The 14,471-nt window shown below is 44.3% G+C and overlaps 1 protein-coding gene across 1 annotated transcript; it reads left to right on the top strand.

The window, feature by feature from the left end:
- Positions 1–5,067: 5,067 nt before the first annotated feature.
- LOC104419510 lies at positions 5,068–13,561 on the top strand. The gene is made up of 11 exons (XM_039302563.1): positions 5,068–5,403; positions 5,590–5,711; positions 5,833–6,057; positions 6,247–6,496; positions 6,592–6,814; positions 6,932–6,944; positions 11,778–12,090; positions 12,250–12,371; positions 12,480–12,701; positions 12,798–13,047; positions 13,250–13,561. The coding sequence occupies exons 1-11, from the start codon at positions 5,133–5,135 to the stop codon at positions 13,489–13,491; spliced, it is 2,253 nt and encodes a 750-aa protein (XP_039158497.1). The 5' UTR covers positions 5,068–5,132; the 3' UTR covers positions 13,492–13,561.
- The last annotated feature ends 910 nt before the right edge of the window (positions 13,562–14,471 follow it).

Genomic DNA, 14,471 nt, shown 5'->3' with positions numbered 1-14,471 from the left:
TGGTATCTCAGCCTTCTCCGTATGCGTTGCACTTTTTGTTCTTGATTTTTTGTCTCCATTAAGAAGATAACACTGGGCCTTTCTTAGGTCACTAGGACCCTCAAAGCTTGAATTGTCAAGGGTGTGCCCAACCCCTGACAATTTCAGCTTAATAGTTTCATGGATAAGCCTGTGGCTTATTAGGGCTAGCCATCAAAGCCCACTGATTTGATTCCTCCGCCACATGAATGGGAGTTTCCACCAACTGTGTGTTGTCAATATTCTGAGTTTTTGAAGATTGAGCACCATACGAGCAAAAACGTTTGCCTTTTTTACCATTTATTGACTTAGAGTTTCTGGATTTGAATTTGATTAGCCCCTTTTCCCCTAATAGTGTCTCTTCCATGTCCATCGCCGCCTCCTTGAGTTGTTCCTCGTATAAGACCATAGCAAACTCAGCATCAATGCAACTACTTCCTCTCTTATGTGGTCCTCTTTCCTCCCTGATTAATAGTTCTATATGCTGATGTTGTTGTCTATTCTCTTGTTTTGCTTCTTGATATGGATTCTGATCTTACTGGTGTTGTTCTGACACAGGAGCTGCATGGATTGGTGTCTCGAGCACATACTCTACTTCATCCGGTAATATCTCTTGTTTGCCATAGAATATCTTCCCATACGGATTGAGTTCGCGAGCTTCCGCTCTTAGCCAATGTCCATATCTTCCCGGTAAGTTCACTGCCAACCCTATTTTCTCATAGGGAATTTCACTATAAAAGGTGGCACAATGCCCGATCTTTTCGCACGAATAACAGTAGTACGGAAGTCGTTCATATTTAAATTATATCCACAGTCTCTTTCTCTCTAGGTTAAGTAAAACTCCTGTCTTCAAAGGCATCTCCAGGTTCAGTTTGACTCTTGCCTTACCGAATTTGTAGTTGTTATTTCCTTTTGTTTCTATTTTAACCTCAATCACTTCTCCCAGTTTAACTGCGATATTCCTAATGACATCATAAGTCACTCTTCCATATGGAAGGCCATAGAAATGCACCCAAAAATCACAGCATGTAAAATCATAGCATAACTCAAGAGTGTCGGGATCACATTGCTTTAATACTAGTAAATTGCTAGAGAAAGACCATGGCCCCAGATCTAACACTCTTTGTTTCTCAGCTTCGGACTGGAAATTGAAGGAGTAATAGCCCGGTTTGAGTACCGCACAGGTAACATCATCGACTCTCCAAACTTTCTTCATTGTATTAAAGAGAGCGGTAAAGTTCGCATTCAGTTTAGTATAAAATTTCCCAAACAAAGTTTTCTAGCATTCAGATAGTTTTTCTTCAGGAATATCACCTATAATCTCAACAACATCCTCTGCCGACCACAGATTTCCAAGGCTTTTACAGAGTGCTGCGACCCTCCTCTCTTCTTCATTGTGACCTGCCATGTTCTGTCACAAGATTTGAGGGGCTTCACACTACTGGCTCAACACTTTGGAATCAGCAGGGAAATCGATTGAAGGGAGCTTAGAGTGGAAATGCAGCAGAGGGGAACTCCAAGTGAGGTTTGAGCAAAATCGGATGAGTGGGTTACGAACACAAGGGATTTCAGACGAGAGATGAAGGGGTAGGGATTGGGATATATGGGTATTAGGGTTTTGATTTTGGGGGAGTATTGTTTCGGAACATCTCGGTATTGGGGGAATTGGGTTGGAACATGGTGGGTGATTAAGTATGATGATTTGCAGTTTTCATTGTATTTGAATTGAAGGGTTACCTGGGATGAAGATGAAGATGGGAACTACCCATACGGTAGAGGGGTACTCGCCATTTGGGAGCGCGAGAGGAAACTTCGGGCCTCGATCCAAGTTATAACGACAAGCTTACAAAAAAATTGTAAGCATAAGCTCAAGAATGTGTGAAGTAATTGATTCCCTTTAAACACATTTGTTTTCTTTTCTTTCTTTCTATTTTAGCATTTTTTTTTTCCATTCGAGATTCGAATCACACACTAAAAGGGTAAAATATGCAGAGAGAAGATGACGTTACGTCAAGTACCCATAAATCTGCTTTATTTAGTAAAGCTCAGTACGGCCCAATGGACTCTTGCGTGTGGGACTGATTCGATCTCAGTAAAGGACTACAGTCCATACCAAAGGAATTTCTTCCGTATAACTTGGGCCACTGGACCGACTAATGTACGGCCGTTGATTTTGCGGATCAAACATCATCTCAACATGTCGATCTCGCAAAGTCGCCAATTATGATGCGCATCAGGTCCGAGCTTAACTTCGTTGAAGAAAGGGAGGAAGTAAAGTAATCAAGAACTAAAGCTCCGTTTGATTCACAAAAAATATTTTCCATATATTCCGATATTTGAATCACTTAGAAAAATGAGTTAACGGAAAATGTTTTCTAAGTTAACAAAAAATCAATGTTTAAATTTAGAAATTAATTTCTTTTTTAGAAAATTAAAAATTATTTTTCAAAATATGACTAAATATTAACATTTAGACCAAAAATATTGCGCTTGGGCACAAATACCTTAACACTCGTTCTTGGGTCCCCGGCATCCAAGACAAATTCACCAGTGCCCAAGCCCGAGTCAATCATGCATGAGTCAATCAAGCTTTAGGCCCTGATGCCCATGCATGATTGCGCATCACCCAAGCTCAAGTCCATAAAGTTTGTGCCCAAATCTCTAGCGCTCAAGCTTGGGTTCCCAATGCTCATTCCTAGATCCCTTGCGCCGAGCTCGAATCCATTAAGGCTGGGCCTAGGTCCCTAACATCCGAGCCTAAGAACTTGATACCCATTCCCATATCCTCTACACCCAAGCGTAGGCCCTTCAATACCTAGGCCTAGCACTCCCCGAGCCCAAGCCCACAAAGGTCAAGCGCAAAACCCCAATGCTTGTGCTCAAATCCCTCGCAATTGAGCTTGAGTCCATTGCTACTGCAACTTGAGACCTCGATGCCCATGTTTGAATCTCCAAGGACCCGAGCATAGGCACTAGGCTCCCCAAGTCTGATTTTGATGGACCCAAGCTCAAGCACCAAGGACCCAGCCCTAGTTGTTAGGGACCCAAGCACAGGCACTGGCATCTTGAGCCCAACCTCAATAGACCAATGCTTGAGTGTCGGGGACTTGAGCCCGAGTGCCAAGTCCTTCCCCCGCTTTCTTTTATGTACTAGGGCTCAAGTGTCAAGGATCCAAATATGGGCACCAAAGCCCCAAGTTAGGCCTTTGTAGACTTAGGACCAATGTCTATCCTCTTTCTCAAGACACAAGTGCTCATGCTTGGGTACCCGGTGCCTAAGTCAAGATCCATCGAGGCTAGACCCAGGATCCTAGTGCACGTGCGTAAGTTACTAACATCCCAATAATGCATGTGTACTTAGTATAATCAAATCATATTTTTATTTCCAAATATCAAAAAAAAAAAATCCAATTCCTTTTCAGGTTTCAGCTAAATCAAGAAATATTGTTATTTTTTGGAAAAATGATTTATTGGAAAACCTTTCCCATGAAACAAGCGGAGACTAAAGGGTAGGACATGTTACGGGCTTAATTTCATTGATCAAAACTTCATTGACTAAGAACGACACTATACGGTCTGGTTGCACGGTCAAAGTGCTGAACCGAACCAGATCATATGGGTCAATTTCATATTCTGAAACCTAAGAGCTGATACTGTGCAGGTAAGATCCAAGTTTCAGCGTTGGATCGGCCCAACCTCATAGTCACACATCCCTCATTGTTACTAGAACGATTCAGCGTGCCAACAAACCATTTTTTTAAGGGAAAATGTTACCGTACTTTTTTATTTCGAGTGAGTCGTATTCGTATGGTATTGTACTCGGACTCTTCTCGACAACGCTCCCTCGTGTTCGAGTCATCGTCGTTTTGTTAATGTCAAGAACCGAGTGATAACTTCACTGCGCCCTTCTTTTGCTCCAAACGACGAGGATAAGACTGAAAATATCCGACCGACGAGATTTTAGAAAAGCTTCAGCATAATACGTCGTATTCACATTAGGCAGTAGAGCCCTGTTTCCATTGGTGTGCTTGTTCGCTTGCTCCTCCTCCACCAAAATCAACGCTTTCCCTCGTACGTCACTGGTGGCGTCATATACTACCCAAACATCTTGTGTCGCTCTAAACAGTCGAGAATCCTGGTCGGCCGTTATATGCTTGTCGGCGTCCCGACCAGAAGTGAACTGAAGAGGCCAAACGTTGACCGTTTTTCTTGGTAGAAGAGTCCGCGTCACTGTGTTCACGCGAAATCTCAGTTTCCGAGAATATAATTTTGCGATGGGAATATTTATGATTTAAACTGTTAAAAATGACAGGTTTAACGTAAAACCCATTAAATTTAATTTAACGTATAGATTGGATTTTATAGGATGCGCTTTCTTTTCACACGAGAAAGTCAAGCCAAATCATCTTCGGTTCTCCTGCAGTGAAGGAAAAAGAAAGCCATGCACCTGCTGTATGGCATGTGCCCGTGATCGAATCCCTCAATTATCACAAAAGTCTCACCCCCGAAGTCCTCACTTCAAATTGAGGAGGGCGAGTCCTAAGATTGGTGGTCCCCCTGTTTGCCCCTTTTTCTCTTGGAAAATTGCAATTTTGCAGACACCATCCACGAGTAAAACTCATTCAATTAGTTTCCAAAATGATAAAAAGAAGTCATTCCGTGTTAGGATTTTTTCCCCCACATTTACATCAAACGATAAAAACAATAAATGATGTGATAAATTATTAATAAGATGTATGCAACCAAGGAATTCTAACCGATCCTGCAACAATCATTTCGATTGGACATTCCTCATCTACACTACAAACTTCAGAGCCAAATACAAAACCAAAAAGGGTTGTGACATTGGGTGTTGAATAAGCGGGACCCATGTAATAACAAAAGCACCCTTAGAAGGGGAAAAGGCCTAGTGGGATGAAATGGGGTGAAATTAGTATTTTTCGCTTCACTGGGGGGCGAAAATAATAGAAAAGGAAAAGGCCATGGTCGAGGGTTGTATAAATAATACATAACCGAAACGGAGAAGGACCAAGAGCAGCTATAAGTGACTAGAGAGTGAAATTAAGACATACTCGCTCATCTCGCCAGCTGCTGCCATCACTTGCCCGGCAGACATGGCGAAGCGGAGCTGCTCCTGCACTTTCTATGCTGCAGCGTTCCTGTGGGCACTTCTGCTCGGCCCAGCCATTTGCTATGCCAGGAAGCACAACACTCTGTTCGTGTTCGGAGACTCCCTCTTCGACCCCGGCAACAACCAGTACGTGAACGCCACTCCCGGCGGCCGAGGCGGCGGCGGCATGGCCACTTCCCTGCCTTATGGAGAGACCTACTTCAAGCACGCCACCGGCCGACTCTCTGACGGTCGCCTCGTCCCCGATTTCATTGGTACAGAAAACAAACACTTCTCACCATGCCATTTTTCTCCAACAAAATGACAGTATCATAGTCCATAGAAGGTAGTAGCATCGTCAATCTGAGATGCTGTGCTTTCATGGAACATAAATTTTTAGCAGAATGTTACTTGGCATGTCTTATGTATGTACGATTTATTCTGCTGTCTTGTATGTGCAGCTGAGTTTGCTAAGCTGCCCATTCTTCCGGCATATTTGCAACCGGGTACCCAAAATTTGACCAACGGGGCTAACTTTGCGTCCGGTGGAGGCGCTGTTCTGCCCAGCGATCATCCCGGACCAGTGAGTAAATTGTAATGCCGATTTACCGTAGTCTTATGTAGTAGAAACATTTGTAAGTGCAGAGATAGATAGTTCACTGTAGAGTTGGTATTAATTTCGCATAAACTTGAATTCGAATCAGATTGATTTGGGAAAGCAACTGAGCTACTTCAAGGAAGTGGTGAAATCGCTGAAAGCCAAGTTGGGCGATGCCGGGGCCAAGAGGGTCCTCATGAGAGCCGTCTATCTGTTCAGCATCGGAGGGAACGACTACTTTCGCCTCTACAGCACTAAACCGAACGTCACTCAATCATACCGCCGCGAATACATATCGATAGTCATCGGCAACATCACATCAGCTCTCAAGGTAACCGCAACTCGCTGTTGAGCTCCATAGAGCAAATTAAGAGATGAACAAGCTAATACAGAGAATCAGGGAACTAATTCCTTGCTCTGATTCCATGTAAAACCAAGGGGCCAACTGATTGCGCCGACGATTGCAATCTTTCTTAGCACTTAGCATGTTCTGATGGATGCTGTGATCCATCATATGCAGGAAATTTATGGGCTTGGAGGACGAAAGATCGCGTTCCAGAATGCAGGGCCTCTCGGCTGTTTGCCAGCCACGAGAGCCAGGAGCAACGGAACCGGCTGTGTGGAGGAACTGCAAGCCCATGCCAGACTTCACAACCGAGAGCTCGCAATCGCCCTCAGGAAGTTGAAGACCGACTTGCCGGGATTTGAGTATTCAATCTTCGATTACTACAACTCGCTCAAAGATCGGATCTTGAACCCTTCCAAATATGGTAGATGCCGAGACCCGATGTTCCATTGCATTATTACATTGCTCCTGGCTCAGGACTCTTTTTGACACTGAATTGCTTCTCTTTCCTTTGTGAAGGCTTCGAGGATGGGCAGGCGGCGTGTTGTGGCTCTGGACCTTACCGAGGATCGAGCTGTGGGGGTTCCCAGAAGTATGAGGTGTGCAGCGATCCAAGCAAGTACATTTGGTTCGATGGTGCGCACACGACAGAGGCAGCAAATTACCAGCTGGCGCAACTTATCTGGAGCGCGGTGGCACCCGTCACAGGGCCTTCCAATGTGAGGCAACTATTCATGCATTAGTAAAAGGACGTCTTGGATGTCGCCGCCTTCAGTAGACTTGTTAGAGACCTCTATTGCCATCTCCGGCTGTTGTGGATGATTTGGAGCACCTTATGTAATCGATGTTGCTTCTATAGTGCGGTTTATGCTGTATGGCTCTCTCTCTATTTTTAGCATCTTCTGATACCCATTTTTAAAGCTTGCCAAGCTGAGGAGCAATGAGACATAATATAAGACCTTAGTTCGCAGAACATGCCCGGAGACTAAAGCATTCCGATGAAGTTAATCCCGGTTCGAATTCATTGGCAAAATGAAAAGAAAAATGTCTCGAAGTTCAAATCGGCCGCTGAATGTAGATGGTCTTTCTGCTTCTATATTTTGTTGTGATGAAGAACTAAAGGGTTAGGACATAGGACACGCTTGATTCTGCAGACCAAAAGTTCATTTATGGTTGCGTAACTGGTGAGATGCTGGTGCCAAGGAAGAGCATAACTGCCCGTATATATATCCAGTAATGGGAATTGGCCAAATTTAATGGACACTACATGTATTTTATCCCTCTTATAGCTCCATTGGAAATCAAACATACTTTAGAAGTAGAGGTAGCAGATTGAGCTGCTAATTAAAGGTGTTTAGCTTTAGCTGTTGTAGGGCTGCTGTATTGTATTAGGTGCACCTGAGCATTCCAATTCATTTGCACGGTTAGAAAATGAGATTTCTCGTGAAACTCATCTTATTGAACGGTGCACATAAATTAAACTTACGTATACGGAGAGCCGCTAAAAATTTTCTACTGTATTTGTATTGTTACCAAACACCACGGCAACCGTGTATGGCACTGCCATAGTAATTGACTACAACACCAGTATCATTGGAAAGGAGGCCAGATCTAACTAACGCAAAAGGAGCAGCTAGCCAATACCAGTAAGCTCATTGTCAATGGATTCCCCAACACTAGTCCTGGCGATGGGCAATGGCAAGTACTGCAAAGGTGGTGATCATGTGTATGCTCACGAGTAGAGGATATCCTCGTGAAGTCGGGGTAATTTTTGTGATACGGTTTAATATGATATGGTCTATTGAATTGATGATATGTCCACCATTCAAAGGATTAAGCGTTAACATTTCAAACCAAATCTAACAAAAAATCGGACGAAATATAAAGCTAATCCAATCAAGAAGAAATTTACCAAGATGGGAGGTCCAATGGGTACATCAGTTCTGTTTTGGGTCAATGGAGTAGAATCCGGTAGGGGGCCACAACATTAGATGCAGCAATCAAAAGTGACGTCGTTGATGACATCATTTGGATGCGCATTCATTCTAACCAGTCTCTGCCTCGTCGCTTGTTTCATCCCCGTTGCTTCCTTGCTTGTTTCGGGACCATTCTAGTCACCAAAATGTCAAAAACGTGTGAAGTAATTGATTTCCTCAAAGCAATTTTTTTTTCTTTTCTTTCTTTCTATTTTAACCTCTGTTTCTATTCGAGACTGTAATCATACACTAAAAAAAGGTAATCTATATAGAGAGTGGATGCCATTACGTAGAGTACACATAAATCTACTTTACATAGTAAAACTCAATATAGCCCGATACACTCTTGCGTATGGGATTGATTTGATTTGGTAAAGGACTACTGTCCATACCAAAGGAATTTCTTCTGTAGAACTCAAGTCCATTGGATCGACTAATGTACATAGCCGTTGATTTTGCAGGTCGAACATGGTCCCAACATGTCAATCCCGCAGAGTCACCGATTGTGATGCACATCAGGTAGCTTCGTTGAAGAAAGGGAGGAAAGAAAGTAATCAAGGACTATAGGGCAGGACATGGTACAGGCTTAATTTTGTTTATCAAAACTTCACTCCTCAATGTAATGAGATGTGGATGATTCGTTATTCCAAGAATAATTAATACCATCGAAGTATATTGTCCATTTATCTCTGGCAAGATCTTACTGGATATTGGGGCAAAAGACAAAAGCATAAGCGCCTATACATTTATAACATCATAAGGAACAGGACAAATTTATACACAAAAAGTACCAAAATAGTCTTAAACCTTATGTATTGATACCAATTCAATCATAAACTTTTCAACTTGGCCAATTTAATCATAAACATTTTCATATTGATATTAATTCAGTCTATCTAACTAATTTAAGTCGGAAATTGCTGATATGGCTGCCGGCAGTCTTATGTGACGCCACGTGAACAAATTTTATAATTTTTTAGATTTTTTTAGATTTTTTAATTTTTTTTTTCTTTTTTTCTTTTCTCCTTACCCCTTGTTGCCGGCCGGTCGACCATCACGGCCACAAGCGGTCGAGGCGAGGGGCCACGCGCCCTCGCCGGCCACAAGCAAGGGCGTTGACCCCAACCCAGATCCAAGCGAGGGCCGAAACCCTCACTTGTTGGCCGACGAGGGCCTCTACGCCCTCGCTCGTGGCGAGCGAGGGTGCGGCGACCCTCGCCCGGATCCAATGAGGGCCACGGTGGCCTCGCCTATGGCCGACAAGGAGTCGAGCCCTCGCCCGAGATCCGGGCGAGGCCACCGTTGCTTTCACCTATGACCTAGGTGAGGGCGACGGTGGCCTCGCCGGATCGGGCGAGGGCCCGACGCCCTCGTCGGCCATAGGCAAGGCCGTGTGGCCCTCGCCTAGATCCGGGTGAGGGCCGCCGCACCCTCGCTCGCCACGAGCGAGCTGTCACACCCGCCGGGATGGGCCGAACTGACGCCCTCGCTTGTGGCCGGTAAGGGTGCGGCGGCCCTCGCTAGTGGCCGGCAAGGACACGGGGCCCCTTGCCCCGACCAGCCTGTGGCCGATGGTGGTCGGCGACCTCGCCGACCAAGGGGTAAGGAGAAAAGAAAAAAAATAATTTAAAAAATCTGAAAAAATAAAAAAAATAAAAAACATACAAAATTATAAAATTTGTCCATGTGATATCACATAAGATCGCTAAGGCGGCCACGTCAGCAATTTCCGACTTAAATTAGCTGGATGAACTGAATTAGTACTAATGTAAAAATGTTTAGGATCAAATTGGTCCAATTAAAAAGTTTAAGACTATTTTGATACTTTTCCCCATTCTCATGTATTTTGAGTCTCTCTAGTTAGAGATGTTGATCTCTCTCTATACTTCTTGTGGAATTTAATCAATGAGTCGAGAAGAGGTAGAAGATTGAGTTACCGATTAGAGGAGTTAGCTTTAGGTGTTGTTAGATAACTGCATTGTGTCAAGTGCACTCGTTGTATGTGAGTGCAATTTGCGTGCACTATTAAATCATAAGATTTTATATAAGACTTACCTCATCCTTATATGCAAATTTGGCTTACGTGCATTAGGAGCACCTAGATCTATATATATATTGTATTAACACCTTTACCAAACAAACACTATGGCAGCCAGATAATCAAAATTGGCCATATATAAAAATAATTAAATTTGGATACAGGAAACTCTCTCACCCTCCCTCCCTCCCTCCCTCTTTGATGATTTTGTATGGCTCCACGGCCTTGATCGAACAAATCAACACTAGCATTTTATGCTTTTTCCTCTGAATTTTCTCGAGCAAGTAAATACTGCAGAGATTGTACCGTGTGCATATTTTAACATACATAGGATGTTTCAGTAAAATAGGGATATTTTTAGTTATTTGTCTTAATGTAATTCAGTTTATTAGGTTATTGACGAGTGCGATTATTTGAAGAAACAAATTTACATCTAGAACCAAATGACAGGTAAGCCAATTTTTCTTCAAATGCTCATATATACTTGAAGGAGGAAATAGTAGGGCCTACAAGCATTAAAGCTCAATAAGAAATTTACCTAAAAAATGGAGGTGCGCCATTCATGCACATCACTTATTAGTTTGCAGTCAATGGCACTAGATCTCCCTTTCTTCCCCGCCAGAATCAGGTTGAGGGGCCCCCGACATTATGACGCAGCATCAAAAGTGATGTCGTTGCTGGCGTTGTCTGAATGCACATTCATCTGTCCCATCAGCAATTTCTGCCCGAGGTGCTTGCTGCTGCTGCTGCTGCTTTTATTGCCCTTTTGCTTCCATGCTTTCGGGGACCACTCCAGTCAACGAAAACGCGGGAAACCATCGATTAGCCGAAGCACCATTCTCCTTTTTTTTTCTCTTTCTCTGTTCTTTTTAGCTTGGCTTAAATAGAAAACCCTTACAAAAAGTTGATCGCCGCATCTAATAAACTGCACGTAAATCTGCCCTTTAACCAAAAGCTCGATAGCTCGCTTCGGGACCAGCAATGTCTAGCTCCCTGGCATCCCCAGATGCGACGATGCCATCTTTTCTCGCGTTCTCATCATAAGAAAAGAAGAAACTCCCGAGTAAATGCAGAGAAACATCAAGTTGACCCCGCCCCCATCCCCATCTTCTGGCATCCCCCAACCCTTTTGAATATTCAACTCGACGAGACACCGGCGCACGTGAGCTCGTGGGAAGAAGCGCGTCCCGACGTGCATCTTGGAATCGCGTTCGACAGTGACAGGTAGCTATGACAGTCCGTGGGTTGTCTTGATCCTTTGATTTTATGGTAAATGAATTTATGGGTATGTCCACGGAACTGTAATTTATGCCATCAAACCCTTTGATTCTGGCGAATCATTGCCGATGCATATGTCGGTGTTAGTCAAAAGTGCGATGCGAAGAACTCTGTACCGCCCTCGAAATTTGATAACCATAATTTTGAGGTACAATTGAGCAAATTTTCAATAGCGTTTCATTCAATGATGACACTGATTATTTCAATTTTAGATCTTTAGCACACAACAATCAACGTGAAAGCTCCGATCGACATGTCCTTTTCCTCGCTAGATTGCGACGTGGTCGAATAAGTTCTCGCCAAGTGGACACGGACATACCCATGTAGCTCTACCGACCTCCAACTGCAGAATTACCTTTTAGACCATGCCCTTATCTATAAATACCACTTAGTCCACAATTCATACCAACCAGACCTCCTTTAGGTGCTGTAAAGTGACTCTGCCTTCAGCATTCGCCACTCAAATGACCATGCTTCACGTGGATAGCTTCAGCCCACTCTTCCTCACACTGTCCTTCTGCACAATCCTTCTGCTTCTGCCAAGCTGCCGTGCCGAGCTGCCGGAGAACCACGTGGCGTTCTTCATCTTCGGGGACTCGCTCTTGGATGCGGGGAACAACATCTACCTAAATGGCAGAGGCACCAATTACTTGCCCTATGGAGAGACCTTCTTCAAGAGCCCGACAGGACGAGTCTGCGACGGACGGATCGTTCCCGACTTCATATGTAAGACTTGCTCCTGCTAATGTACTTCCCTTTTTCCCCCCTTGATTCCATTTTGCCGCACAACTTGTCCCGGTGAAGCTTTCAAAAAGAAAGATAATGTAGCTTGTGCTCACAATGCGAATGCGAATAATGTGATCCCTTATTTTCTATTGACAACAGCTGAATATGCAAAGCTTCCATACATCAAACCATACTTGGAGCCCGGGTTCACCGACTACACCAACGGGGTCAATTTCGCATCCGCCGGAGCTGGCGTTCTCCCGGAAACTCATCCCGGAACTGTAAGAGATGCACTTTTCGCTGAGCTAGTCCGGTTTGATGTAAAGTTGTTCGCTTTTCTGTCTTTCAGTCTTTTATCTCTGATGGATTGTCTAATTGGCTTTGATCAGCTGTACCTTAAGCTGCAACTGAACTATTTCGAGGAGGTAGTGAAGGGGCTGAAGCAACAATTAGGCGAAGGCGATGCCCGCAAGCTGCTCTCGAAGGCGGTCTATCTGTTCAGCATTGGAGGGAACGATTACAATGCCATTCAGAATAATCCCAAAGCAGCTGCGTCTTTCAGGAAAATGTACATGACCATGGTCCTGGGCAATATCACAGCGGGGATCAAAGTATATGACTATCCTCTACTAACCTACTTTCATTTCTTGAACTTGAAAAGAATTTGAGAACTAAAAAGGAAGCTACTTTTGTTGATGATGCTGCAGCAATTGTATGCACATGGAGGGAGGAAATTCGCCTTCCAGAATGTCGGACCGATTGGGTGCATGCCAGGTACTCGAGCCTCGTCCGGGTCTGAGGGATGCTTGCACGACCCGACCGTGATAGCGAAGATGCACAACATAGCCCTGTCAAGAGTGCTGAAGAGGATGGAACAGGGGCTACCGGGATTCAAATACGCCCTGTTCGATTACTACACTTCCCTCACCATGAGAACTCTATACAGCTCGAAATTCGGTACGTCCCCAACCCCAAGTCCTCTAATTCAACCAATCATCGATATCCAAGATGGTTGTTGTGGAACACCGTTTCGAATCAAAGCAGGGTCATTTAGTACCATTCGCTTTTGATCATTGAATTGAACTCAGTTGTGTCTCATCTTCGGTGCAGAAATTTGCTGATGTTCTTGAAATGTCTGTGATGCTTTTGTTTGGTGTAGGGTTCAAGGTAGGGATGAGCGCGTGCTGCGGGAGCGGTCCGTTCAATGGGCAATTCACATGCGGGAAAAAGAATGGCACGACGAGCAGCTACACTCTGTGCAGCGACCCAAGCGAGTACGTGTGGTTCGATGCTGCTCATCCTACCGAGACGGCCAACAGGCAACTCGCGTCTCTGTTGTGGGACGGACCGTCCCACACCGTGGGGCCCTATAATATGAAGATGCTCTTTGAAATGTCATAATAGTTGATTTCATGTCCTATGTTATGTCTACACTTTTAGAGACCGAGTAATAAAATCAGTAGTTTATCTATGGTATTGCTGATGCGGGACGTCTGCAAACTTGGGTCGATGCATTCTCATGCCGTCCCAATAAATCTGAGTCGAGGCGAGATATTAGGCAAAGGACCGCCCGGTTATTAACCGACTTTTACACATCATGTTCCGGTCGAGAGTGACGATGTATCGGCGTGCCATGTGCAGCAGCAACCGTCAAATATCTTTCTCATAGCATTCGTCTTTTCCAAACCACAAGTCAAAGCTGAACTTCCTCTGTTTCACTGAACTTTTCTTTTCTTGTGTTCTCACGGTCACGATCACTTCAAATCGCGAGCGAACGTAGAACTTGCAGTTGACCAATTTCCTGCAATCCCACGTCGAACCAGTTCATGTAAATTCTTAATACCGGCGAAACTTTAATTTTGATACACGTGCATTCATGTGGAACTCCCAGGATACATGCCGGCATCCTTTCTGCAATCTCAGGAATAGATGCAAGTCACCTTGCGTAGCTGATCTACCGCTCACAAGACTCTTTCTGCACAAGGGTAATTGCAAGAACAAACCCGATCCGAAAGGAAAGATCTAAAGTGGGGCAATCTTCATCGGTTGACATAGGTGACGATTTTCACTTCGCTTCTTGCTAGAGTTTCTGACACTGAACCAGAGATCAGGCCGAGCCGGTACCCTGTTCGTGATTGAACTGGTGAAAAACTCAATTGAACCGATCGGAGTTGGTCAAAAGAATCACAGAAGCCAGACCAAGAGTTTGCTTGAACCGGCCATTTGTGACAGGTTCGTCTCGAACTGCTTCTATCGCATGATCGACTCCAAATTAAATTCACCCGCCAAGACCTCCACTGCATGAGATCTGATGTCTCGGTGATCAATCCAGTCCACAGCAGCCCCAACCTACCCAAGAAATTCATGAAACCTAATCGTAC

The sequence above is a fragment of the Eucalyptus grandis genome, chromosome 9 (assembly GCF_016545825.1).
Source record: "Eucalyptus grandis isolate ANBG69807.140 chromosome 9, ASM1654582v1, whole genome shotgun sequence".
Taxonomy (NCBI): Eukaryota; Viridiplantae; Streptophyta; class Magnoliopsida; order Myrtales; family Myrtaceae; genus Eucalyptus; species Eucalyptus grandis.
Note: the sequence above shows the minus strand (reverse complement) of the source record. Positions and strands in the feature narration are given on the sequence as shown.